Source organism: Melanaphis sacchari, unplaced genomic scaffold (genome assembly GCF_002803265.2).
Source record: "Melanaphis sacchari strain LSU unplaced genomic scaffold, SCAv2.0 Contig54_pilon_pilon, whole genome shotgun sequence".
NCBI lineage: Eukaryota > Metazoa > Arthropoda > Insecta > Hemiptera > Aphididae > Melanaphis > Melanaphis sacchari.
In genome coordinates, this window is record NW_020271380.1 from 11,674 (window position 1) to 39,053 (window position 27,380).

Consider the following 27,380-nt stretch of genomic DNA (forward strand, 5'->3'; position numbering starts at 1 on the left):
TACAAAATGAGAAACATTCAAATTATAAATTTTTATTAATATACTATTCGAAAGAATATGCAACATATCAGAAAATGGCCATAGAAAGGTCAAAATGATAGATATTGAAAAATAGTAAGCTTATGACTCGAAATGTAATTTTAGGAGATAGAAAAATGTAAAAATATGGAGTTAAAAAAAATATTGGCATTTATAACTTGTATAATTAAAATACGATACAGTACGAAAAGTTAAACAAAAATACAGAGACTAAATACTATAAATAATACTATAAATATCCTGTTAATCTTTTAACTTTTTATTAAATTAAAACATATCTCATTTTTTTGGGTTCCATTCATTTTGCATTATCGGAGTAGACACATCATAATTATTTATAAAGATGCCAAGAAAGAATAATCTCAACTATTTATAGATACCATTGGAGGACTAGTTAATAATGTAAAGTGAATATCATTAAAAGTTAACTTTAGCATACAATATATTTCTTACATAAAGTTGTTATTTTTATAAGTTTTGGGTTCTCAGCAGTGGTTTAAATGTTATTAGAAAAATAAGATATTTTAACCATGCATAAATGGCTTTCTAATAGCAGGAAAAAACGATCGTTTTAATTATTCTTCAACTTTATTTATTGACTATATTATAGTTATGTTTATTTTCTAAAATTTTGTTTTTTAAATAATATGCTAATGTGAAAAAATAATTGTCTGCAGGTAACTATGTAATATAATATTAAACGCATGTTTACATTTTTATACTTAAGGACACAATGAATATTCATAGATTAATAGACTAACCAAACTTTAATAGTAGATAAGTCATGACTTGGTTTAACAGTTTAAAATGATAATCATTTATATAAAAATGAACTAGTTAAAGATTATTAAAATATTAAAATAAAAATGTGATACCTAATAAATATACAGTTATAAAATATAAATATAATAAATATCGATTATTTTTTTTTTTTAGTTATATGCTTAATATTTTTACCTTATTGAATTAAACTAAAAATATCTTAATAATTGTATATCTATTTTAAGATAACTATTAATTTTTGTTTGGAAAATTTATGTTTTCTCCGAATTTTCTTTGTACCGTTAAACTTAGAGTTTTAAATTAATGTAGGAATCGATAGGTTGTATTAAAACTATCTATACTCGGGTAATTTATTTAATATAAAAAAATGTTTAGTGAAACGATGAAATCCTATCGAGTAATATTAAAATTAGCAATTTATAATATGATATATTGATATAAAATATCATACATAGGTATTTTAACATTTTCATTAAAATCATAAACGTTTTTGATATATATGACTGCAAATAATCAAAAATAATATAGTTATTCTTGATTTTTTTTAGAGTTTGAATTATTAATTGGAAAATCAGTAATTCACGTGTCTAAATCAGGTTGTGATGCAGTTTCTTTTAATGGAATTTAAGACTTGTAAAAGTCGGGTAATTGAAAATCGGCCCAGCTTAAAAATTTATCGTTCGGTTATTATTTATTTGAAACTCTTCCAAAATTTAAAGGTAAATTGTATAATATGTCATTGTATTATAGTAAACATAGAAAATAATTTACATTTGTTATTTTAAGTATACATTTTATCAATTTAATTAACTCGAAATATATGTATAATATAACTATAGTTGCAGTATACAGATAGAGTAATAGCATTTTAAAGTAGACAATGACAATGTGCAACTCTACAACTATATGTCTGATTCTTGGCCATTAAACGATTGTTTGATGAATTGCGATGTAATCCGTGCCATCCTGACCGCAGCCAATGTTGTATCGGCGGCGTCCAACGCAATGTTCACCACTGCCTCGAACATGGTCAAATTAGTGGACGTCATTGCCAAATCGGTTGCCATATTGGCCACCTCTATGGCACTTGATGATGACCTAAGTGCAGTGTTCGTGAAATTCATTACTTTTGCAACTTCTACTGACTTGGCTGGTACGTCCGAGTAGCTTAATGCAGATGCCAATGAATTGTGCGCACACATTCCATCCCTGATGCCCCTTTTCAATATAATTTCAAAAACCTCATTGTCCTGGATCAAATCTACGGGACACGTCTTCCATATTTCCATTAATCGCTCACTACTAGATAACGTTGACGAACAACTTGAATCGCTAGACGTTGACGATGAAGAAGACATGATAACAACGTCTGGAATTTATTTTAAAACGCATGATTGTTACTATTAATTTCAGCATTCAGTTATTATCAGTAATAGATATTCATTATTGATAATGTATAATTCAGATAAGCAAAAGCAACATTTAGCATCCTGATTTTGTATGTTATATATTTTAGGCTTAAACATGAAACCAAAAATTGAGTTGGGGGTTATAGATTCGTCTCCTAAGCATATCTCCTATTAATACCATGAAATAATTTGAATTTCACATTTGTAGCGCGTATGTGCATAATATTTTCGAAATTTGAACGTCATTCACACACTTAATCAAAAAGTAGTAACTTAAGCAATGGTTATATGATGTTTAATAATAAATAAATCGATAATTAGCTTAGAAATCACTAACAAATTACATTGATTGAATTTACAACTCTATGAATAAAAAATATTCAGCTATTACTTTTAATTACTGCTATCTATCGGAATGTAGAGTTAAACTATCTCATTGCTGGAATTTCTAACTGACGATAATACACATATTATTTGGGGGTTACCAATTTGTACCAAGAAAAATTAATTTTTTTTGGGTACAGCCCATTTACGTCAAATTTATCTTTTACATTTACAAATTGGTTAATTCGTATACCTATTTAAAAAACATCGTGTCTGTAACGTATGATACAGTTATTTTTATAAGTCTATAGATTTTAAAGCTTTGTATATTTATGCATAGAAAGATATAAAAAAGTTTTATGTCAGTTTTATTATGTCGCACCTACGATGTAGATATTCCGTTATCGGGTATAGGTATCGTCATTCTTTAAAAGAACGATCGCAATATGATTTTATCAGACATTTGTTTTGTTGCACTACATGTCTAAATAATATTATTGTCTGGATAAATATAATTACGTTATATTAAATAATATTTGATTATTTGAATTATAAATTATAAGAATAGAGTTCATAACAAGCACAAGAGGAAAAAATGGTTGTAGAAAATGGCCATAAGTATATTTTAGCATATTATACATCTTCTAAAAATGTTAAACGATAGCGTTGTTAAAATAAAATATGCTCAGCAAAAATATAAATTCAAGATGGAAATATTATTAAAAAAACGAGGTATATTGCAAACATTTATTTATATATTAATAAAATGTGTAAATTGTAATTATAAAATTACCTATAATTTACCTAATATATAATCAATAAATTTACAACTAAATATGCAAGACAAAATATGAATGTAGCATGCAAGCATATGGCTGTTGAAGACATAAAAGTATTCGTCCTAGGAAAATTATTTTAACTGAAATGAATACTATATAACTAATTTAGATTGTATTATATCTGATGTATCTGCTGTACGAAAAAGTATTTACCGTGCTCGTAAAAAATATTTTTCTTCAAATCCTAAATCTGTGTCTGATGTTTATGAAGCATTAAAATATATACATTTCACTAGCTCTAAAAACGAAGATTTTCTATTAATTAATAATAGAATCATCTAATATAATTATATTTACTTGCTACAAAACTTTAAAATTTTTATGTAAATCAGAAACAATTTATATATACTGAACTTTTTCGTACTGTTCAAAATATTTTACTCAATTATTTGTAATTCATAGATTTATCAACGAATATTATATACCTTTATTATTTTGTATTTTAAATAATAAATTGACAGAAACATATAAACTTGCTTTATCATGTGTCAAAAATAGGGCAATGTAAAATTTCAATTTAATGTTTAAATCAAAATATGTCTCTGTTGATTTTGAATTAGCTATACATCTGACTGTGAAATCAGTATGGCCATTATCCGAAATTATAGGCTGTCTTTTTTACTTGACTTAATAAAAAAAATTCAAAAATTAGGGTTAACTTCAGTTTACAAGGATAACAAGTGGTTAAAATTTACATTTAGCTTAACTTTTCTAGATCCAAATAAAGTTGTGTTTAATATTTTATGTATGCAATTGCTGGTGATCCAAAATACCAAGAGTGTGCAGCTGATTTAACTAGAACCACCTATAACTGAGAATCTTTCCATTCTCACTTTAATGAATAATTTTTTTAAATCACATCATAACATTTTTAAATTTTTAGAATTTTTTATTAAAACAGTTCAAACAGATGTTTATATTAAAATCAATAAGATTATTAAAAATTTATACGACCCTCCAAAAAATGCACAAGTTAAACAAGATTAAAAAAAGACTTTAAAATCATAAAAAAAAAAAAATACAAACACGTTTTTATGAATGTATAAAAATAATTGCATTTAAATGCATTTAATTACAATAAATATTAGGATGTTTATAATATGTTATGTATGATATTTATAATATATTTATTTATATTTTATTATAATTTATTTATTATGATTGATTAAATTATGTATTGTTGATAATATTATTTGAGAAAAAATTATATTACTTTATTATAATTATACCAGGTAAATTTGACGCAAATAAACTGTCAGAAAAAATATACTTTTGTTATTTTGTTGCAAGTGGGCGATGCCCTATTATTTTATATTAATAAAAACTAGGTTTCTAAACGCATGACACAATTATTTAAGTATGCAAATTCATATTTTTATTCTTAATAATTATCCCTATCAGTACGCGGGTAGATAAGTAAAATAACCAGATTGAGCTCTGTTATAATCAGCCGAACTTTTTGACGACCCGATTAAGCACGAAAAAATAAATAAATTATGTATACAATGTAGTCAGATTTTCACTAGAACGCATGATTTTTAGATCACTAATAAATAATTAATATATTAGTCAAAAAACACCTACGAAAGTAGAAAATAACTAAACATTTAAAAAATTAGACCCTAATGGGCTTATTAGGAGTACTCTGAATTTAAAAATGCTGAAAACCAGGGAGTCAAAACGGTTTTGAACCCGGGTTGTAAAACCGGTAACCCGGAAAATTGTTTACACGGTTTCATACCCAAAACCTGTAACCCGGAAAAATTTTTGCCAGGTTTTTAACACAAAATCCGTAACCCGCTAAAAATGTTCCCCGGTTTCAAACCCGAAACCCGTATCCTGAGACCCGAATAAGATTTTGCATAGTTTTAAAATTTGAACACGTAACCGAAATTTGAAGAAATTAGAAATAAAGATATTATTGACTATTGTTACATGATTAAGTATAAATAACTAATAAGTGAAATAAAATGATTAATGCGAAATTAACTAATGATTAATGAGAAATTAACTACTAATGGCTAATAACTAATAAGTAATAAGTTAATTATAAAATAAACTATAAAAAAACTTCGATATGGCATATTCGTTTCAATGTTTCTAATACATTACTTTAACTATAATTATTAATGAACTTATTTTGCTAAAACTGTGAAAAAATGAAAAATATTATTCATTATTAATGATTTTAATTTTGGCCTTGTTACAAAAACTTAACTGATTTTTATACCCGAAACCAAAAACCCGCAAAAAACTTTTACACGGTGTTGATCCTAAACCCAAAACTCGCAAAAAAATTTACTCGGTGTTGATCCCGAAACCCGCTAAAAATGTTCACCGATTTCAAACTCGAAACCCATAACCCAAAATATCTTAACCCGTTTTGACTCCCTGCTGAAAACCTACTTAATTACTTATTGAACGTTAAAAATAAGTAATTGGGGAAAGAAATTTAAATTTTTATTTTTTTTATATATGAGAGGTATACTTAATTAACCGACATAGCAAATTCTGTCTTAATGTGATAAAAACCTTATTCGTAAATATTTATGTTCAATAATGTATTTTGTTTAATATTTTATGGTACAAAGTGGCAACGTTACATCATTTTCGTGCTCAATCGTGTGTTTTTGGGTCCCTATTGCTTAATTACAACTGTACTCAATGCGATAGTGAAGAAAATGGTTAATCGTGCTCAATCGGGTTCTAATCGTATTAGATACACATGGGTTAGGTTAGGTACCTACTACCTACCTATTCACATAATACGTATACTAGCTAAAATTTTAGATATACCTACCATGTCAATTGATTGTAAATAATTTACCGCACAAAAATTGGCCACAAATATGAAATAATTGATCACAATGACAATTTACCACTCGACAATTGATCTCAAATTAAATGTTTTCTGTTTAATTCACAAATTTAAATTTAAATTTTATAAAAATAAAATAAAAATACGTTTAGATAGGTATATAATTATAAAAAACTAATAGTTAAACTTGCAATTAAAATTTTTATGCAATGAACAATGAATATTTGTATTATTACTATAATTAATATATGATTATTTTTTTTTATTTTAGCTGCTATACCTTAGCAAATTTTTTTCCTCAGAGACTTCATACATTCTATTTAACTTTAAATCTGTTTATGTTTCTTTTATTTTCAAATTTATTTTTAAAATGCAAAATTGGAAGGTTCATACTATATTACAAGTGATGTGAAACAATTATTCCACCCTTTTATGGCATTATTTGTGGCAAATAAATCTTAGATAACTATTGAAAAACAGTACCGAATTTCGATTATATAGGTATTTAGGGGGTTTTATTTTTCCTCTCATAATATCTACCTATGTATTTTATATGTGTGATCTAAATGTAAAACTTTATGCTGGAAAATAATATTGTTTTTTTGATAAATTATTTGCGTCAATTATTTACGATCAATTGATGAGATATTGTAATAACTTACATCTTATTGAATAATTTATTTATTAGTAAGTATAAATAAGTAGGTAACGATCTATTATTTATTGTTCGCCATATTGTTTTACACGTATCGGTATAATATTGCGTGTTTTCTGTCAGCGTATAAAATAAATATAGGTAATACTTACACGTTACAATTCAAAATCCGTGATAATTATTCTTTTCCTATGAAAATCGCAATAGTATAGTATAATATCCGACAGCAAACGGCAATATGAAATAAAATAACAATCAGCAACTCGTTTGCAGCATATTCGACTGCAATCTGGTTTATACACGACTATATTATGAGGTTCCTATATAATTGTCAATGCACAATTACATTAAAGACCGACCGTGAAGCCGTGACCCGTCGTGACTAGACAATGGTCCGATTGGTCAGAATGTTTAGGTGGGACTAGGTACCTTCAGGCCACCAGGGTTGTAAAATTGCCGTATTTTTTGTATCAATTATGTTAGTTATGTTGACCAACAGTACATCGTGTGCAAATAGTTATCCCTACCAATTTCTTAATCCTACCTAGTTTCCATGCGGCAAATGATAATGTAATTTATCATTTTAGCAAGCGGTTCATAATGATATAATCATCAGTGTGTATAACGTACCATATAATATGTGATGTGAAATTAAATGTTTAATTTGAACATAGATAGAAATGCATGCAGTTTTTTCGCATTAGTGCAAAAATTTAGTTTATACTATTTTGGTACAACCATGTAAACCACATGTTGTTTTTCTTAAAAATACACGTTATGTTATACATAAAGTCTTCCAAATTTTATGTGACTGTATATTTCGATACGACATTTATAGATTAGAAAAAACGGCCTTAAGGAAATAGAATTATTATATTAAAAAAACATATACACATATAAATATAAATTTTTTATTAATTTGTTATGTAATTTACGTATATTGTAATTATTAAAATATAGCCTATCTCTAGTAAACTGTATCAATAAAAATGTATACCAAATGGAAGAATATAGAGGATTTTATTAATATGAATAATATTAGACAAGACACTTAGTTATACTAAGTATAACTATTAACTAACAATTTTGTTAATAAAATATTTATAATATAATACAACATATCAGTTGTAAACTTTTAAATGTATCGCGAAAAAATTTTACTGGTAAAATAAATTAACTAAAACAATTTTACATGAAAATTTTTTTTACTATTCTAAAAATCGAGTAATTCCTTAATTTGTGATTTTATATTTTTTTGTCAATAGATAATGTTTATAATACAAATTGAGATTTTTTATAAAATTATAATGATCTATAGACGAAATTATTAATTAAATATTATGATCATGATCAAGGATTATTAATTTTATTTAATATTATGGTAACAAAAATCTTTGATCAAAGACTATTGTTTTATTTTATACTTGTCTTAACTTCTTTACATAATATTGCGACAATAATTGTTACAAAATTGAATGGGTTTAAGTACTATAAAGCATGAATTAACCTTTAATAGAAATTTATCAATTTTACTGGTATAATTGTTCGGTAAATATTTTAACATTATAAATAACTAATGTAGGTAATAAACTTTATTAGTTAATAATTGATTACAAAATATAATATTTTAATAACGTCTTCCGCGCTCGGTAAAATTAATATTTTACACCTGAAAACCTAAAAAAAATAAAGAATTTAAATATTATTTTACATTGTGTCATTGTGATAATTCATTCATTATGATCAGTTGGTCGACCACTTTGCATATATCTGGGAGAACATCATCAAATTCACTTGACTACTTGAGTGTATAACTACCGACTTTTCTGTAAAATTTTAAAACTAGGTATTATGACAAAAGCTAGTCTAGTTTCACGCTATTGTAATTATTTAAATAATCATATTACGTATTTGTTTCTTAATTTTGTTATTATAATCATTAAAATATCAGAAATATGTATCATCTTCATTAGAATTATTTAACATATTGTTTAAGTTTAATTTCTAAAGAACTTTTATAAAATGAACGTTCTCTCCTAACTCGAATTCACTTAAAACTAAAATGTTATCGAACTTTTATGCGGAGTAAATACATAAATTACTTACAAATTACACAAAAATCGCTCACGCTGCTCATAAAGATTCTCATTACAAAATAGTTTTACCGTGTGCGGAGGGTCTAAGAAATTACATAATAGCAAAATGCAGCATTGCTCATTTTATACATACTCGTAAAAACATATATTTCGAGCGGCGAAAGCTTGATGTGTAACGTATTCTCTAATTACCGTGTATCATATTTTTTATAAAGGGCAAATGCAATTTAATACAATTTAATACAATTTGCACAAACATTTTAAGGTTTCAATTAATTAGCAACCGGCCAGTTTTTGGAGTTTCTTGGCTACAGGTATCAAGTTATACAAGTGCTGTGCCCGGCTCTTGTCCGTCGGATGCGTTTGCATCCACCAGAACTGCTTAGGCGGCCCGTTTAAAACAGATATGGATTCCCAGAACTGGTAGCCCTGGGTGACGTCCACGCACGCGTTCGCGGCTAGCTCGAAGCCAACGCGGTCGGCCTCAGTCTCATGGGATCTCTGCTTTGTCAGCTTGACGCCCACGTGTAAAACGAATTGGCACATCATGACCGCCAATAGCGCCTGACTTAACGGCAATGTGGTCGAAAGGACTGCGGCTATCGGTAACAAGCACAACACGCGAACCGCCAAAATGACGCTGTTATAATTGTTCATGTGTCGGAGCATGCAGTGCGCCAGCTCATGTCCGATTATTATGGAAAGCTGATCATCGTTGACCATGGTCGCCAGCCCGGTAGATACGAAAACGAACCCATTGGGCATGACGAATGCGTTGAGCTTAGGGTTGTCCAACACCACCAAACTCCACTTACGTTTTCGGATTTCGCTAACATTTGAGTTGGCTTCCAACAGCCGGGACGTCACACCGGCCACGCGCTTGTAAATGGAATGTTCTGTGCTCAGAAGACAGCATTTGTCCATTGAGCTCAGAATAATAGACACTTCTTGATCGGCGATTTCGTCGATTATCTGATCGCTGATAATGAACAGACGCCAGAGGTGCGTCCATGGATCCAACTCCATGCAATGAGACAAAAATATGCCAATTAAACCTAGCCCGGTGGCTGCCGTCATGCCAATTGCTTGGCGGTACGCCCGAGCTGCGTCTGCAAACCTCCGTTTCGTGTCAGTCGTCTGCGCCAACCACCAACGCCGTGCAGTCATACCGCCTATCATAGTCAGTAACAACGAAAACTCACGCCTACTCGTTTGACTGTAAAATTATATTGCAATAATATTTATGATTGTAATGGATATATTATTATTGTAATGACATAAAACTATGTATTAACTTTCGTGAAATATTTCATTTGTAAGGAGAAAAACTTATGATTGTGACTCATGTCTCGTACTACATTTGATAGGTAATGTGTTTGGCCACTATATCGAGTTAAAATAGTATTTGGCGTGATGTGAAATCTCATGAAAAATTATAATATAATAATGTTTGAAGTATAACTAACGCTGTAATGCCAGTAGAAGAATCTTTCATAATTATCTGTATCTCAAATCGTTATCTGACAGTAACTCTCATTGTACGGTCTCACCACAAGTACCATATTGTATAATAGTTAATATTATTAATCAAACTATCCTTTTAATTTAAATAGATTACCAAATATGATTTTTCAACTGAACGGGTTGTTTGGATATTTTTAGCATTAGATTCGGTGTCTTACATACCAAACCACTCTTACAACTAAAAGATGACATAGAGTATCTTGCTGTTGGAATTGATAAAAACGAAACATTTTTCAAAAAAAATTTAGAAAACATTATATAAATATATTCAGATTATTTTAAATCGTTAAAAAAACATTGATGGCAAACGTGATGCTGTATAAACACTATACGTATCGTAGGAAACGTATTTTTTCGAATATTTAGAGAAAAAATGTAATGTCTATATAAGTTGTACCTATCTTTACTCTTTAGCTCAATTTAAATAATAATTGCTTATGTTTCATTTTATTAGTATTTTTTTTAATTCATAAATTTCGTATTTCATAAATTAATCAATAAATCAGTGATAGTTAATAGGTAATTTTAAATACCCAAGTGATGCATTCGTCATATTGCGTAAGTAATATAAAGCCAGTAGTATGTTTAGTAATGTCTGCTTTATTTCTGAAGAGACAGAGGTTATTTTGCATTTATAGGTATGATAGTCAAACTTTGACTCAATGTTTCTTTAATTGAATCATTTGTTGTATTCTAAAATATGAAATTGAAATATAAGCATAAAACTTGATCTTATAATTAAAAATATTTTAGTATTTAATAATAGCCACACCATTTATAAACTAACACTGAAACAGTCGAAACAGAGATAAATATTTAATTGTTATTATAATACAGATGCTCAGAGTAGCACAAATACATGAATTAAAAATGCATAAAACACAACTGTAAAATTAAAATTTTTTATTTATTATTTAATTTATGCCATTTATATATTTATTTTGTAAAACTGTTAGAATATACCTAAAAATGGAAAATTTATTTATATAATATTGTTAATAAAACAATAAGTACACTAAATATTAATATAATTTTTTTATTTAATTATCATAAGTCAATCATGTTCTTCTGTAATAAGACTTTTATTTATCAAATAAGTAGGTACATAAGAAGACAGAAGTTTTCATTGATGAAAAATTCAAATCTGGATACTTCTATATGGTAAATTAATTATCATATTCATTAACTGATATTGTAGTGACTTGATCAACAAGTTCTATCTCCATAGAATTCTAACTTGACAATAATTTACAAATCGATCTCAAGAAAATATGTGTTACCTACTGTTAAATAATATTATCGTTTAATTTTTAATTTAAAATATTAACATACCCAGATTAAAAAAAAATTTTTATTTACTTTAATACTAGCTTGATATTGAATTAGATTTCAAGCATCTTCAAAATATATTTAATTATTTTTATTATGTTTCTTCAAAATGAAAATAACAAAGCTAGTCTTTGATTTTGATTAATATTCTCTTCACAAATGCCACATGCTGTTAGCCACAATTTTTGATATTCATGTATATTTTTAAAAATTGTATCATCCTTTTTTTTTTCAAAATTATAAAAATTATTTTTCATTTGTTAAAATCAAATTTTACCAATTTTTTTAAGTAAAAAAATAATTTTTATATAAAGTGTATATTATACAATTTATTTAATTTAGAATTACAAGTTAAATAGTTATACTTGCATATTATTGTACACATACAGTACGTGAAGCCCGATATGGGCCAGTATATGGATATATTAAAAAAAATGGTTGGAATAGTTCAACAGTAATGAATATCTAAGCGAATTTATTTTTAACATTGAATAATGATTTAATTTTAAATTGATAAATTTTCTGAGGAAAAAAGTAGAAGTAAAAATATTTTAAGTATAATTAAATTTGTAAATTGCATAAAAAGATATTACGTACAGTTTAATCTTCATAAATAATGTATCTTTTTTGTACTTATTTAAGATAATTGCATATTTCAATATCTTTTATAAATAATTTTTATAGAATAAAAAGGAAGGTAAAAGTGTAGATTTAGATATATAGTTAAAAAAAACCTAAATACACCACTAGATCGAACACAATCTTAGAAGACAGTGGTCCCAAATATTTTGATAGTAGTTCCATTGTATCTTATGATTTAAGATCTAAAGGTGAAGGTGATGTTTTGCGCATTCACATAGACAGAAATGGTGTCGAAGCCTCGGATAAATCTTGTTATGCTTCTTTGAACATTAGATTATTAGAACATTGAACAACGACTGAGTTCAATGAACAAGAATGGACACAGTGTACCTAACTGTATAAGTAAAAAAGTACAATCAAAGCATTTTTCTAATGAAATAATTTATTGCACAGAACACAAACAATTTCCCAAAACAAGTAAGATATAATATTTAGCAACCTTTATTAACAAATATAGATTATTAAGAGTAGGAAGAAGACTCAGACATGCAAAGATTTTTATAGACAAGAAACATTTCATTTTACTTTTTGAAATAATTATGTCATGTCACAAAGTTATTTGCCACTTTTTTTTCATATTTACCCATTAAACATTACTGTCAATAATGAAATAAAGATATTGGCCATTAAGTGGGAGAAGTTGTGTAAGAAAAATTGTGCAATTGTCTGTAACTTGTTTTAAGACAAAACCAACATCTCATTGATCGTCAATGTGACAATGTGTAAAGTACCTAATGCTTAAGTAACTTCTTCAAATCTATTCAATTGAACAACCTAGATACCCATGTTAGTGTGGTATAGTACACACGCCAACGTCGCCAACCTCTCAATTGAAAATCTTTAAAAGTTATAATATTGCAGTCTTTGTTTGTAAGGCAATTAAAGCAATGCATTTGGAACTAGTAAGTGACTTGAAAATTTTTCTTGCTGCACTTTTCAATGGTTTATAGTCAGAAGGAGATTAAATAAAAAAATTTAAAGCGACAATGGTACTAACTGTGGGCACTGTTAAAACACTCAATAAAATGCTTAAGTTTTACAAGACCATGTCAAAATATCAGATCCTATACAATGATATTTTATATTAACTACTATGGGTTATCTCTAAGAAGTCAGAGTAAAATCTAACAAGTACCACCTTTGCTGGATTATAAGAAATTAATGTCTGACATGTGAAAAAGTCTGAATGCTCTCGAGTCAAATAGTAGTAAGATTAGATAATTTTTATAATTTATTGAGTTATACAACAATTAGTTAGTTATCAGTTGGAATCCTTCTAAACGATTTCATAGTTAAAACTTGGTATACTGTACTTTTTAATAAATATATTATAGTCTGTGATTCTGAAGAAAAAAAGTTACACAACATTCTAAAATCGCCATGAAATTTACTTATACATTTCGCAGAAATTATTTTAAGCACACGGCAATGTTTGATATATTATGGCTTCAAATATAGAATCGGCATCGTTTCTCAAATCACTCATTAAAACTCTAGAGAAACCTCTAAAAATGATAGATGTACCATTTTAAATACATTTTCCATCTAGCTAAGAATACTAAAAAAGTATTTCAACTATACATTTCAATAGAAAAATTGTCATTTAGTTGGCAAATAGTGTATCTAAAAGCAGTCTTTGGGCAATTGATCATTGAGCTAATTGGCTTATTTGATGATACACAGGAAAATTGTTCCCTTCTAAGCAAAATTATTTGCTGGCTTTAATACCTTAGGCCTTGATAACTTCTAACTGGTAGCAATAATAATAATTTTTTGATCATTTTCAAAAATTGGATGGTGTTGATCTTTGAGTAATATTTAATCAATACACAATATTCAGGGTTCTCTTTTTTCATATTTAAACTTCTCTGCTAGTTCATTTGAACAATCTTATCTTTTGTTCTTTTTGTAATATTCTTTTTAATGTACTTAATCATTGTTTTGATTTTTTTATTCCAGCTTTCATTTTTACGCTTTTATTTAAAAATACTGCTATCCCAGGATATATATTATTTTAACATTATAAAACTAATATTGTCAGTAGTAAAGTCATTTTAATTTACTAGGCTAAGGTTTACAATGCTTAATTAACTAAAATTAAAATAAAGATAATAAATATCATGAATTCGTGACATTAAAAATAATAAAATTTGGATCATCATTATTTATAGAAGAGGGATTTTTATGCAATGTAATTAATTTTGTTTTAAAATGCAAATTTAAAAGTGGAAAATGTATTTTAGCTGAGAATAGTGATTGTTTAAATTTTGCAGTTTTTTACATCCATGTGTACCATGCATGGTACTGTAATATTGCCAAGTAATGCATACCATTTATTATTATGATTGTACATTACGCTAAAGCACAGAATTTTACTATTACATCATTAATGAAAATGCTGATTTAACAGTTGAAAATTATAAATTTGTTTTGCTATTTTCATTAAAATATAGGAGATCATACAAATATTTCTTACGAGAAAATCACATTTATGTGTATCCATTATGATGCATACTATTGCTAATGCTAATGTCTGAAGTGTACATTAAATGGTACATTTAGCATGATAAAAATGTTCAGCTGTGAATTATAATTGGTACACTTAGCAACATGTCATAAGCATTAAAATATGCCGTGGCAGTTAACCTATTAAACTTTTTGTACATTTCTCAATACATTAAAATCTCAGCCTTGATTATTAATATTAATTAATAAAATTTTAAAAATATTCTGATGGTTAAATACTATTTATTTTTAATACAAAAGCAAAATTAATCAAGAATAGTTTTTAATGTTGATCATGAATAATATTAATTTTGTACTTATAGCAAATTTTTTATCTTTTATATTGCTGTTTAATTAAAATTTAAAAACAATTAATAGATTAAATTAATTATAAACACGTTTAGTAACATGGATATAAGCCATTTATAAATTAATTAATTTAATTTGAAAAATTTTAATTGAACAAACTAAATTATAGAAATACAAGAATTAAAAAAAAAAAATAAATAGATAAGAATATATAAAAAATGTACATTAATATAATTTATATAATTTTTGCCAATTTAAAAAATTAATCATTGCCAGTGAATGTAACCAGTGAGTAGCCAGTGAGTAGCTAACTAGACATAAAGAATACGGTATCCATAAGAAATATTCATATGCTAATCATGATGGCAGAATATGGTCTCCAAACAGTCGAGTACTGTGATCAATAAACTTCACCAAATTGTGTCTCAAGTAGATTAGAAGATGATAGAACATACGTTACATACATTTTTTTTATTTCCAGTTATGGCTCTTAGTTCCTTAACTGAAATAGGTACTTTTAGTAACGGTTCTTTACATCGTAGACATTCAGCTGACATATTGCTCATGTGCAATTTAATATGACGCGTTAATTGAGTTTTATGAAAAAACAATTTATAACAAATAAAACATTGATAAACTTCATCCGTGTGATATTTTCTTTCATGATTTATACGTGCTAATTTTGAAGGAAAAAATTGATTACAAATATTACATTTCCGTAATGCCTTTTCAATCTTATTATGTGTCTTTTCGTGCTTTTTCATGTCTGTTTTTAATAGAAATGAAATACCACAAATACTACATTTATATGAATTATTTTCAGAGTGAATTTTCATGTGACACATGAAAGTAGATTTTTGTACAAATTTTGTTTTACAAAATCTACAATTAAAATTTGATTTGAAGGCAGGATGTTCTTTAATGTGTTTAATCAAATTTGATTTTTGTGTAAAAAAAACTCCACATATATCGCATTTATATTTATCTTCAACACTGTGAGTTCTCATATGTGAGTGTAAAACATCTTTTTGTGTAAATCTATTGTTACAAACAGGACATTTATAAGGTTTTGTACCAGTATGTAATCTCATATGATCAATTAACTTATTTTTTTGAAAAAATGTTGCATTACATATATCACATCTATACAATTTATGATCTCTGTGAGTTTTTAAGTGGTAAGAGTAACTTTTCTTTTGTGCGTATGTCACTAAACAATGAGGACACTGATATGGTCTATCTCCAGCATGAGATCTCATATGCATATCTAAAAGTGATTGTAGTGTAAAACTTGAATCGCAAAGTTGACATTGAAATGGTTCATCAATAGTGTGAGATTTTTCATGACTTTCTAGTTCTGATGCTGTAGGAAATTTTGATCTGCAGAGATGGCATTCATAAGGTCTTTCTGTCATATGAACTTTTATGTGAGCAAGTAAACTAAATTTCCGATAAAAGGACTTTTTACACATTTCACATTCAAACATCTTTTCCCCTGCATGGGTCAATAAATGTCTTTTTAAACTTGATTTGTGAGAATACTTTTTCTCGCAAATATGGCATTCTTCTAATTGTACAGTATTATGGACTCGCATATGATTCTTCAAAAAAGTTTTTCGATAAAAAGTTTCATCACAATCATGACATTTAAAAAGTTTTTCTCCTGTATGACTGTGTTTTTGGTGAAAAACTAAACTCGATTTTCGTGAAAATTCTATAGCACAAATTTCACATTTAAATGGTTTAACACCAGTGTGCGTCCATTCATGGTAATTTAATAATGACTTGTGACCAAATGTCATTTTACAAATGCGACACGTATGAGGTTTATACCCAGTATGTGTTCTCATATGACACATTAAATTTTGTTTTTGAGCAAAAGGTCTTTGACATAGATTGCATATGTATGGTTTTACTCCAGTATGTGTCCTTATATGTACCGTTAAATTTGATTTAACAGTAAAAACCTTATTGCAGTAATCACAGTTAAAAGTCATTTTCTGGTCAGGTGTTTTATTATGGCTTTTTAAGTTTGATTCTTCATTAAATTTTTGAGAATTTTTAGATTTGTAATACATGTTAAGAATTTTCTTAGGAATTTTCTGGTGTTTATTTAAATCTCTTCTTGTTGAAAATGATTCTTTACAGAGTTGACATTTGTAAGATTTTTTTTCTTCAGACTCGCTATCATTTAACATTAACTGCAAATTTACAGGTTCAATTTCAATAATGCTACTATATACCATATTATCAATGCAGTCAACTTCATATTTTACATCATTACAGATAGCAGAGTCATCATTTTCTTTAGAATTAAATGAACTAAAACAAAAAATATAAGTATTTATTACATAGTTGTTATAAAATAGATCAATAAATTTAGATAAGTCTGAAGACTATCAAACAATGCAATAACTACACAACATTCTATCAACATTGATAAATATTTAACAAGAATATTATGAAAAATTAAAGCAGTAAATTTTATTATTATTTGGAATGAAACAATCTTATGTAGGGATTTATTTATGTGATTTCTTTAATATTTTTCAAAGAAAAAATTTTATATTTCGAATTCTTAAATTTACAAATGTTTATATCACATTTAATGATTCAATTACATATTTAACTACTATAATTATTATCAAAAATGTATTAGGTTTTGAAACTATTATATATATAATAAATATTTTATTCTAAAAATAGCAGAAAATTTATAAAATTTTGAATTTTACAATGAGATGCCTATTTTTTAGTCATGTATACATCAAATTTTTAAGTATCTTCAGGAATTGCACCATACAATTCATGTAACATAGTATAACACAAATTTAACACTGAGGTAATATTTAGAATTTTAGAAATCTAATGGTTATAGAAAAATAGTAAGATTAACCAGCTATAATAATAAATCAGTTTAATCCATAAGATGATAAAGTAACTAAAATTTTCACTTAAAATGTCTGATGTATTTATCATATAACATTTAAAAAATGTTTAAGCATTTCTTTACTAAATATAATATTTTAAATACTTACAATTTTAAATGCTCACAGATACGAAAATGTTGTAAAGTCAAAAAATATATGTATACAACACAGTGGCTTATCAAAGAGAAAGGCTGAAAGGACTATAACCCCTCCCCAATATTTTAAAAAATCTTAAGTTTCTATTTGATCAATTAAAAATTAAAAGATACATAGGTACTAAACGAGGTACGTCCTTAATCTGCAGCAACAGTGAGTATTAATTATAAAACGTTTACAACATCATTCACATAAGACTAACTTAATTCTTAATTCACATGTAATAGATGTACAAATTTACCGGAGAAAAAGCGTTTGTAGTCTTAATATTTTTTCATAGGTAATTTAATATCTATGTAAACATTTTTCTTTCATTTTGCATTTTTCCTTATGAATAACTAACATGGGAGGAAGGGAAACTATGTTAATCCTCTATCAAGTTTTTTTATTTGTAAGTGATCAATGATTTATTAGGTATTAACACTATAATAATAACAAAATATGAAATATTTTGTTTTAAATATCAACTTACTTTGAGAGAATAAATCCTTCCTCATTATTTGCATGAACATTTTGTTGTTCTATTTGCTGAATAGGTTTAATCATTACATCATTGTTTTCCTGTTTGATATTTTTGCTAAAAAATATAATTTAAATGACACAGTTTATTTTAAATTCTGATCCAATCAAATAATGTATGATTTTATAATAAAATTTATATTTATTTGTATTTTTAATTTTTTTTAAGATGCTTTCAAGGACTGCACCAAAACATTCATATAGAATAATAAAATAATCTCTACTATTCATAAATGACATTTGCTTTTTGTTTTGTTACTCTTTTACTTAAATACCAATAAATGGATTTGAATTAGGTTTTTTCTAATGAAATAATAGTCTTCCAGCAAAATTTTAGGCATGATTTTATTTTACCTAACTTCTATTCTTAAAAAATTGAATAAAAATTAAAAGGAATAACCATGATGTCAGATCTGATTTTTAAACTATATTTAAAAATAAATTCTATGGAACCACTCACTTGACCGTATTGAAAATCTGTATTATTTATATCTGTTAATATTTTTTCCTAGGTAGAGATATACTTATTAAACTAATTTGCTCAAGAAGTTATTACATTTAAATCAAAAATATCATAGATAGATACAGTAAGACCTGTCTTATACGGACCCTTGTTGAGACGGAATCCTATTCTGTGCGGAAATTTATTATAATCCTGGCAGATATCTATAATTTAACATAGGATTAAACCTTTGATAAAACGGAACCTGTCTAACGTAAAATAGAAAGCTTTTTTAGTCTCATAAATCATAATATACACCTTTGACAAACGGAAAAACATATCATAAACTGAATAAAAATATTTTTGATACCCACATTTATTTTGTTATTAAACAATTATTAAGGTCAGCAATATTAATATGTGTCGATAGATAACTTCATTTTATCTTGAATCTATATCATTAGTGTTCATTATTGTCACACCGTATAGTCGTAGTTTTCCTGTCTTTCGTCTCGTCTTGTTCTCACAATGTCTTTAAAGATTTGTTTGAGTTTAAATGAAAAAATGAAAGTTATAGAAGAAAGTTGTTAATTGTTAAAGAAAAAACTAAACAAAACTTTACACGAATTTCGGAATTTTTAATTGTATTTTAATCTGCTTACTTTATTTTAATATAATATTATTTGATTAATACCTACTAAATATTATGTTTTACAAATTTTGGAATTGAAATTTATCATTATTTTGAAAAATCTAATCAATACATATTATATAATTATTTACTAAAAATTAAAATTAATCGTATATAGCCTATGATATTTATTAATTTTCAACATATTAATTCTTATTATTAGCCGGAAAATGTTATAACCTTAAATCTTAATTTAATCATGCAGAATATTGTAACTCTGTAGTATGGAATTTTTCTTTTTATTCAGTTACATGGAAACCTGTTTAAAACGGAAATTTTTATTGGTTCCGTGTAATTCCGCTCAGAACAGATTTTACTGTAATACATCTCGGTCAAAGTTATTCAAAAAGTGAGGTAGAACTACACCTATTATTTAACAAGTTTAAGTAATATATTCTACATATTTATAAAAATAGCTTTTAGAAAAAATCAGTAAAATGTTTATGATTTAAATTATTTTACCAACTCTATGATAGCTAAACAATATAGTATACACATTATAAAAATGATTATAATTCAAGATCTTATTAATGAGATACTTACAGAAAATCATCTTCTTCAATAGTAATATCTGAGTCTTCAAATTCAAAAATTTCTTCTTTGATATCTTGTTGGTTATGAAATAATTGATTATCACATCTTTCAAGTGATACTTTTAATATTTTATTACATTTATTAATATTGACATTTCTAAACAAAAATAAAAATTTACCATTAAATATAATTTTTATTAAAAGGAGGATTTCATTTATATTGAAAATGATATGTATAATAAAAACATTTTAACATTTAGAAACTCTTTTAAAGTAATATGTTAATATTTAAAGTTACTTTAATAAGTAAAAAACCTAGTAAATTTCTAGCTTGGTAATGCACAATATAAATTATACAAATACATAGACAGTAGACAAAGAAACTGAAAAAAACAAAGATAATATATGATAATTGTTTAAGTTTTATAACTGTTATTTTAATTTTCTAAATCATATGAAGTAAATGAATTGATATTTCTTAATTAGTTTTAAATACTATACTTGCAAAAATATTTATTATTAGAAGATTATATAAATAACACATAAATGGAATATAATCTTATATTGGCATAAAACCTTGACAATAGTAACAATAGAAGAATAAAAACGAATAGAAGTGTTTGACCTATGGAATTATAAGAGAATGTTAGAGATAAGTTGGATAGCTAGAGTAACAACTATATACTAATAATGAAGTAAAGAGAAAAATATGAGCCTAAAGGTTTTTATGGAAAAATATAGTTAAAAGACGAGAATCATAGAAAGGTAACATAAAACATTAAAAAGTATTATAACTGATTAAAATTGATAATAGAACAAAAAACTCATAAAAGAAAATAAAGACTAGAAAACATTAAATGATTAATAAAAGCCTAACAATAGATATCATACTTCCAAATGAAAAAGAAAGCAGACAATAGAAAAGAGTTAAATATAGAAAATCAATCTAAATGAAGTGGTGGTATTTTATTAATATATTGTATAATGTTAATTTTATTTTAAGCTTTTTTTTTTTAAGTAGAAATGATAACTTTTTAAGCTATAAGAGAGGGGAAAATATTTTTATTTTGTTTCACTGATAAATTGATATATTAGAGTTCATAAAATTGTATTTATATTATGAACAAGCAGATATAAATTGCAAAAATGAAAAATTCATAGAAATATTTTTAGATATAATACTTTTATTAAATATACTTACTTTGAATTTAAATGTTCCATATTGTTCAGTTAAAATATTGATCACTAGAAAGATTTTTATTTTAATTAGTAAAATTAACAGATTATATATATTATGAAATTTAAAAATAATTATAGTACATACCTAGTTTACTATGAAGTACACTTAAACTGTCTAACAACAGATATTTTTGTAATTTGATCTGAAAATATCTATATAAAAAAAAAAAAAAAAAAATGTACATAATATATAAACATACTTGGTGATTATAAGTTGCTGCAAGATAATTAATAAAAAACTTAACATTAATTTTTCAAGCCTTATTTATAAAAAAATTAAAGCTTTATAGATTTGTAAATATAAAATAATTTGCAAATTTTTGTAATTTTGTTAAAATTTGAATAACAAATGGTTATAAAACAAGTTGTTTAGAAATTAATATTACAGCATTTTAAAAATATTGAAAATACACAAACACAAATATCTGAAGTTTTTATTTTGATCAAATTTAATATTTAAGCAAATATTAACAATTTTGTTTATTATTTTATAGACTTATACCTTTTTTTACAAAAAAATAATTATAGGGTCTTGGAACTTCATCTCTGTGTATGATACTTTTCTTACAAAAAATAAAATTTTTAGACTAATTTTAAGCTTTTTATACTATAAATTTATTTGCACCGTTCTATAGTACACAGTATTAACTTGCAAACTTATAAGTAGGGCAAGGATTTTGATGCATTTGCATATTTTTCTGGTTAACTTTATCATACGCTTAATAAGTACATAATATATTTCACAATATTTATGATCAAATAATCAAAATTTTGCATTTTTTGACATTTCTAGGTTTAAAGGACATATTTTTGATTATAAGAATATATTAAAAGTTTTATTGCATGTTTAGATAGTTTAACTAAAATCAAGCACTTTGGTGAATATTTTTCATGAATCAAGGTCAACAATTATTATATAAACTGTGAAATTTCCATAAAAACAATAGACTAATTTTAATCTTAATGGTCAGTGAGTAGATTAGATTACAATAAAGCTAAATCAAATTATATATGACGTTTATTTTTGTATTCTAGTATAATGAATAGTACATAGCTCAATAACTATATAATTTTAAAATTTATGCCATATTTGTATTATGTTTTATTATGTGTTTAATTTTTGTATAAACAATACCAATATGCCAAAAAAAAAAAAAAAAATAATCAACAAAAGCTTATGGTTTGCATAGTTTTATAGTTAAATTTGTTTCCAACGGATTATTTAATTTAATTTTGTAAAATCTGTAACATGAAAGTAACAAGTGAAAAATATTTTAGTATCATAAAACACCTAAAGAATGACAAAAATCATTAGAAATATTCAAACACAGCACATTTAAAAACAAAAAACAAATAATGCACAACAATTAATTACAAACTCTAACCCAAAACTAATGAAATTCAATTCAAGTTTATGTAAAATTTTGTAATCTACAAGTATATCAGTTTATAAATAAAAAAACACTTATTTTAGAATTGTTTAGAAAAATATATGCAAAAAGATGTATCTGACAAATTAACAATTAAAAAATATTATATAAACAATTGTTAAAAACAAATAACGGATAAAATAAGGTTTTTCTGTTCAAGAGAATAAAATATAGGTATTCACTAACTACTGATAACAACAATGAAAGGTATGTAGCTAATGTAATAATTGGTACACTAGAAATTGATTAACCTGAAGAAATGTATTGTTAACATTCAAGGTATTGGAAAAAGTTAATCACTCAACAATAGCAAAATTATTTGATAAGTTAATGACTTTACTATGGCTCAACGGAGTTCAGCTTGACAATGTATTCCTTTTTGTTAAGTGAAGCAATACTTTTTATGGTTAAAATGGCATTCGCAATAAATTTTTTTTTACTCAAAAATGGTTCACATTATGTGTTTAGCTCATAGTTATTACAGAATTGCAGAAGTGTGTAACAAGTAATCAAAAGTAGACAAACTAATTTTTAATGTTAAAAATATTTTTTAAAAGCTTCATATTGAGTACAAATTTTTGAAAACAAAACTCCTGAGGTAAACTTACTACCTGAACCTATAATTACTTGAAGAGGGACAAGGTTAGATGCAATAGACTTTTATTGTGAACATACAAATAAAGCATTTAAAATGTTTTCAAGAAGTTTTTTTTTTTTTTTTGATTCAGATTTTGTATTAAAAATAAAAATATTTTGGCTGACCAATAATTAGATGCAAGTTTTGGAAACTGGAATATATCTAAATTGATTACTAAACTTGGAAAAAAATAGATTAAAACTAGTCAATTTAACTAAAATGTCAACCTAAATTATAGATGAAATTAATATGATTAATACACAATCAAAGACTATAAAATCAGTAATAAAAAAAAACAAATTTCAATTTACTTTATACAATTTTAAATATTTTAAGTTAATCGAGAAAAAGTAGTTATTTTTAATAAAGTCTTTAAATTCTAGATTTTAAAAGGACTTACATAGTATTAATTAAAAAAATATTTTAAAACAATTCTTAATTTGATGAAAAATCAAATCGATAAAGTTTAAAAGTATATGTTATATAATGTAATTACTTAAAATTTAAACCAATGCTGAATAATATCAATAAACAATAAAATTTCCAGAATGAATTTATTAATTCATACTACTTCTTGTCTTAATGCTAAAATGTTAAACTTCATTTAATTGAAAGAAAATTTGATGGCTTTTAATTAAGTTAAGCTTAAAATCTAAAATTTATAAAACAATATTTTATTTTATTATTTCTATAGTAAACGAAAACTTAAAAAACTTTACTATAACTTTTTTTATATTATCAAAATGTGATTTATTGACAGTTAAATGTGTAATGAGTTTAAAACTTTGAGATAGATCATTTAAAATTTAAAAATAATGAATTAAGCTTGTTACTCTAAATTCTATTGATAAATATCTATGTACCGATTTTGTTGGAAACTAGAAAAGTGATTGAAATAGTCAGTAAAATAATTCATGTTGATAAAACTGTACTGGAAAAATTGATAATATTTACAAAAAATATTTATTTTTTTTTGCACAAAAATAATTGAAAAATGTAGACACATTTAGTACAACATTTGAGATTACAGAGGCTTATTATGATTTAAAAAAATATTTGATGAAAATCAAATACCTATAGTCTGTTTAGTGAGAACATAGTACTACTTCTCATTTAAGACTGATGGAAATTACTTGTCCTCGTTCTAAAGTAACTGATGGTAAATTGATGGTCTAGTTGTTTCTTGTTAAAGTGAGGAGAAACGACAAGTTTTCATCTGTTGAAAATACAGGATATTTACTGTTATATCATTTAAATACGTATCATTAAAATCCTGATTCTGTGTAATTGGGTGACGCAACAATCTCAAACAATCAAATTTCACAGATAATTCAAAAACATGAAAAAATAAGATTTTTACATGTTTTATTAAACCAATTAAGCCAATTTGTTGAATTTAAATGATTTCTTTTACATAGGAACATTATATATATAATTGTTATCGTGTATGCTCTTATATAATTTGTATATATTTCTTAAAACAATTCTGGTTAACAGATAATCAAGAATTGAATGTATACATGTTATTTTTTATTTTATATATTTTTTTATAGTACTTACTACTCGACTATATTATAATTGTTTTATATCATATTACTATCGTACTATAATAGCACAAAAATATTTTCACTTACCTAGTGAATAGTGGTTAGTATTTAACTACTACTGCAATAGGACTTGTTGCACACCGCTCTATGCATAAACGTGATCTGATGTTTTGATAATAAATCGATTGTAAATCATACTTTGATGGTGGCGACAATTTACTGATAGACTGGGAGGCTTCGGGAATCCGATTTTCAAACGATCAATGGCTGTCGGCAAATAATTGTAAAATCAGTAACTGATCACTGAAAAGCTCAAATACATGAATCGTCGAGGCGATAAGTGATAACGAAAATTTCTTTGTAAAGCACAATACGGTGTGCGACGTAGCCGCGTCAGCCCTGCTTTAGAAAAAAAGATTAATGTGTGCATATAGATAATATTACCTAATATTTATGTTTGGGAGGCATAAACTTGATAACAGTGGCGTTAAAAATATGAAAATTTCTTTTTTACGCATAACTTAGTGCACACCACAAATTTTGTCTGGAATTTATACATTTTTCAGGCTAAATTAAAATTATATTGGATTTTTAGTATCTACGCTAATGTTCAACTAGTGCGATCCATATAACGCCACTGCGGCGAAAAATGCACTAATATTTAAGAGATAACGATTAACAGTAACGGTCCAATCACAGATTCACTTGTGCTCTTAATAACGCTAACTGTATGGTAACATATAAATAATATTATTTAAATGGACTGAATTGACATTTTCTATAGCGATGGTACCACAGAGAAAATATTAAGTCCGTTAACTTAGCATCTGAATATATATATATATATATATTATACTTAGGTATCATTAAGACAGTACTGACAGTGCCCACTGCCCAGTGCCGTAATACCTAGGAAATTTAACACTCGAGGCTAATAAAAATGTCATTTATCATCTTTATACATATATACATATGAATAGTATAGAACATGTCAATATTATGCTTAAACCATTGAAAAATATAAAAACATAAACATTAATTAAAAAACTCTTTATTGAAATTAAGTAATACTTAAAGTTTTATTTCAGAAAAATTGGAAATTTTTCTAGCCTTTTTTTTAACAAAATCATTGATTATAATATTTTTATAATTTAATTGTCTTGCATTTGTATTTTCTATAGATGTAATAGATAAGTGATTAAACAGTATAGGTATTTGCTCTGTAGTAAATCGTAGGTATGCACTAATTAATTTTAATTTGTTAAGCTTTTATTTATATGAAACAAAAGTAACTGGTATTATGAGATACATTTGGTAAGCAACTGATATTTGGATATGCATCATAGTATCTTGAAGTTTATTTAAAAAAATAAAATTCAATATTTCAAAAAATTTGCTTTTTTAAAATTTCATTTAGGTACGTTGTAAATATGCTTTTTAAAGCTCTAATTTTCTAAATGAATTCAAATGTGTCAATATCATTTTCATATTTATTGCATAAATCGACTCCGGATCTTTTCAAGTTTTTCATAGGTCAGAATAAAATAAATTATTGTTAGATTTAAAAATGAAAAATCTCAGCGATATTTTTTATTGATTTAAATCCTTGACGTAGTCCTATTAAGCTATTGTCAATAATATTTTTAATTATTATTAAAAAAAAATCTTTCTCTAGTATTATAAAACTCATTTTCTGCAATTTTTCCCAATAAAAGTTTTTTTTTTCGTAATTTGATTTTTGAAAATTTAGTTTCAAAAAACTTTCTCGATTCTCCTCTCTTGATTCGGCACTGATGAACAGTAGTCAGTAATAAGTGACAATATTGCATATTATTCAATTACCTATGTACATCTTAAAAGGGAATTACAAAGAAAAGATTAAGGATTTAAAGAATACAAAAAAAGAATAAAAATGAAAAAAAGTTATTTAATATTTATATTTTTTATAGTTAATATTATATATCTATTAGTATCTATTCAATAT

At 25.7% G+C, this 27,380-nt stretch overlaps 3 protein-coding genes and 1 long non-coding RNA gene across 5 annotated transcripts; all 4 read right to left on the reverse strand.

Annotated features, from left to right (window-relative positions):
- Window positions 1-1,627: 1,627 nt before the first annotated feature.
- Window positions 1,628-7,658, reverse strand: LOC112599724. Its single transcript, XM_025346764.1, has 2 exons — window positions 7,020-7,658; window positions 1,628-2,191 (listed from the first exon to the last, which is right to left on the reverse strand). The coding sequence occupies exon 2, from the start codon at window positions 2,178-2,180 to the stop codon at window positions 1,725-1,727; it is 456 nt and encodes a 151-aa protein (XP_025202549.1). The 5' UTR covers window positions 2,181-2,191; window positions 7,020-7,658; the 3' UTR covers window positions 1,628-1,724.
- A 1,182-nt stretch (window positions 7,659-8,840) lies between these two features.
- Window positions 8,841-10,977, reverse strand: LOC112599639 (metalloendopeptidase OMA1, mitochondrial-like). The gene has a single exon (XM_025346627.1). It carries the CDS (start codon window positions 10,140-10,142, stop codon window positions 9,240-9,242), a length of 903 nt encoding a protein of 300 aa, XP_025202412.1. The 5' UTR covers window positions 10,143-10,977; the 3' UTR covers window positions 8,841-9,239.
- A 4,524-nt stretch (window positions 10,978-15,501) lies between these two features.
- Window positions 15,502-27,225, reverse strand: LOC112599778 (zinc finger protein 605-like). Its single transcript, XM_025346840.1, has 4 exons — window positions 27,083-27,225; window positions 20,554-20,679; window positions 18,831-18,935; window positions 15,502-17,594 (listed from the first exon to the last, which is right to left on the reverse strand). The coding sequence occupies exons 1-4, from the start codon at window positions 27,223-27,225 to the stop codon at window positions 15,707-15,709; spliced, it is 2,262 nt and encodes a 753-aa protein (XP_025202625.1). The 3' UTR covers window positions 15,502-15,706.
- Window positions 21,752-25,992, reverse strand: LOC112599640. Of its 2 annotated transcripts, XR_003114952.1 has the most exons (4): window positions 25,841-25,992; window positions 25,484-25,663; window positions 21,868-21,935; window positions 21,752-21,788 (listed from the first exon to the last, which is right to left on the reverse strand). It is a non-coding gene; the product is annotated as an uncharacterized LOC112599640 (long non-coding RNA). The 2 variants fall into 2 exon arrangements; XR_003114951.1 differs by lacking the exon at window positions 25,841-25,992 and having other exon boundaries at window positions 25,484-25,725.
- Window positions 27,226-27,380: the final 155 nt, after the last annotated feature.